Raw genomic sequence first — 2,696 nt, 5'->3', positions numbered from 1 at the left:
TTAATCAATCCTTGTTAATCTTGGCAATTCACACCATTGCTGCCTGGAACAAGTGGAGAGTGACCCTACACTTTCCTTGCCTCTCATCCTCAGGTATTTATGTACCTGTTCACATGGCAGTGGTTGGCGGTTGGTGGTGGTGTGTGGATGGTTGGCGTGTGTGCGTGTGCGTGGTGGGCGTGTGGGTGGTTGGACATGTGGGTGGTTGGACATGTGGGATTGTCAGTGGTGGGTGTGTCAGTGGTGGGTGTGTGGGTGTGTGGGTGGTCAGTGTTGGTGGTTGGTGATATGTGTGTGGGCGGTCGGCATGTGGGTGTGTCAGTGTTGGGTGTGTGGGTGGTTGGCATGTCATGTGGGTGTGTGGGCGGTTGGTGTTGGTGGTTGGTGATACATGTGTGGGCAGTCAGCATGTGGGCAGTTGGCATGTGTGCAGCATGTGCATTTGGTGTGGGCAGTGTGTGGGTGGTTGGGCATGTTGGTGTGTGGGCGGTTGGCAGTTGGCATGTGGGTGGTTGGTGGGCAGTGTGTGGGAGGTTGGGCATGTTGGTGTGTGGGCAGTTGGTGGTTGGCATGTGGGCGGTTGGGCGTGTTGGTGTGTGGGTGGTTGGCAGTCAGCATGTGGGTGGTTGGTGTTGGCATTGGTGTTAGGCATGTGGGCGGTGTGTGGGTGTGTGGGCAGTGCTTTTTTCCCACTCTGTTACTTTCTGCAGGGAGCCCATGTCCACCAAGCTCTCCCTTCCCCATGGTCTCCTGCTGTCCCTGGCGCTCTGGCAGCTGTAACAGTAAGGACAATTCTGAATGTCACTTCCCTGCTGCACACCTGATGTTTATTACACATCTGTGAACCAGGCCCCTCCACAGGCTGCTACACTTCCCACACAGTTGCCTGCCCCCCAAAGCCTGGTATCTCGCCCACCCCCATTCACACCCTTGTGTTTTCTAGTTTCCTCTGTTCACTGTAAAAATGGATGGTCCAAGAAAATGGAGAAAATGGGTGTTGTGGATTGTTGTTTGCCTTGCCTTTGACCCACCTGCAGGTCAGCTGGGAAACACGCTGAACTTACTGATGACAGTACATGATGCACAGTTACTGGAGTTAATGGGCATATGTATTGAAAGCATATTGTTGAGCATCTACAGTACAGAGATACTAGACTTTTCTCACTCCTCCATCCTCTTGTCCTCATTGTCACTGCTCTGGTCCTCATCATTGCTGCTACTCTGGTCTTTGTTGTCACCACCACTGCTGCTCTGGTCCTCATCACCACCACCACCGCCACCACCCTGGTCCTCGTCACTGCCACCACCCCAATGATTAGAAACAGGAACATAAGACAAAAATAAAGTCATGGCATACTGATTGCTCAAGATCAAGTAGTCATCACCACTGCCATTCTTCCAGGCATCATCCTCACTGGTGCTGGCATCACTACTGCTCTGTTCATTGTTGATGCTGCTGCTCAAGTCATTGTTGCTCTTGTTGTCATTGTCCTTGTCATCACTGCTGCTCTCATCATCCTTGTTGTCACTGCTGCTCTCATTGTCCTCATCAATGCCACTCTGCAGGTCAGTAGGCCAGCAGTCCTCAATCCTCCAAGTCATTCAATGATTGAAGAGGTGCAGCTTACAATGCACATGGTCAATGGGCAAGCTGACACGCCAAGCCACACTCCACTCATTCCACCCAAGAGGCACATAGTATCACACCTCACTAATATTGAACCTAAGCCAAGAAGAAGGCGCCTGACTCTCTCCTAACTCCACTTCAAGCCAAGGGCCTGAACTTGCAAACATTATCACACACATTATGTTGGCCACCACAATGTTCATGTGATCATCACACTGTAGCAGCTGTTTTCTCGTCTTGGCATCCATGATTACAAAGTCATCCTATGTAACAAGAATAAACACTGAGTCAGAAAAATCATCCTATGAACACCAACACACACAATACCTTTGCCTGTGCTGCAGGTACTCATAGGACAACAGAGTGGCCTGCACATAATGGCTGTAGAAGTGGAACCCATTGTGCAAACACGCCAAACTGATGTCCATCATTGCCCATCCTGACTTGCCCAGCTCATAGATGATGCCCAACTTGAGATGGGAGAGTTGTTGCCCTTGGAAGTCGCCTGCTGGCTTCAACACACAAATGACCAAGTAAGCAACCTCTTCTCCTTAGGTGGCAGAGAGTTTCCCTTCTGAATGACAACATCCTTCACATGCATCTGCAAAATGAGACACAATGCACAGGTGTAATGAATGAAATATTGGGCTCATGGTGCTGCCCCATTGGGGAGTGCTCATGGCCAACCACAATAACGTTGCAATTTATGGAGTGTGTACCTTGACCAGGATGTTGTGTGTGATGTTGCATTGGTTCATGCGAGTGCACATGCACTTTGCCACCAGGTGTTGCTGCTCCCAGAGCTTTGTGTCCTGGAACTCTGGGGGGCTGAGGAACTGAATCAACTCAGCCCAGTGCTCACAGGTCTCAAAGTTGGGGAACCTGAAGCTGACCTTGGCTGTGTTGCCTTCACCAAATGCATTGTAGTTCTTGATCCTTCTGTTGAGCTTGTTGCTGATGTTGTGCTTTGTGCACATGTACCTAAGGTGTCTCTGCCCAGGGACACAAATTTAAATAAAAAACCTTGCACTCCAGGCACTGCCCCATTGGGGAGCACTCAAGTCATTGG

The 2,696-nt window shown here is 50.3% G+C and overlaps 1 protein-coding gene across 1 annotated transcript; it reads right to left on the bottom strand.

Moving 5' to 3' along the window:
• Positions 1 to 1,929: 1,929 nt before the first annotated feature.
• ACA1_078340 (uncharacterized protein) lies at positions 1,930 to 2,604 on the bottom strand (the record flags this gene model as incomplete). Its single annotated transcript, XM_004337748.1, has 2 exons — positions 1,930 to 2,139; positions 2,347 to 2,604. 2 exons carry the CDS (start codon positions 2,602 to 2,604, stop codon positions 1,930 to 1,932), a joined length of 468 nt encoding a protein of 155 aa, XP_004337796.1.
• Between the last annotated feature and the right edge of the window lie 92 nt (positions 2,605 to 2,696).

The sequence above is a fragment of the Acanthamoeba castellanii genome (assembly GCF_000313135.1).
Source record: "Acanthamoeba castellanii str. Neff unplaced genomic scaffold scf7180000084615, whole genome shotgun sequence".
Taxonomy (NCBI): Eukaryota; Discosea; order Longamoebia; family Acanthamoebidae; genus Acanthamoeba; species Acanthamoeba castellanii.
Note: the sequence above shows the minus strand (reverse complement) of the source record. Positions and strands in the feature narration are given on the sequence as shown.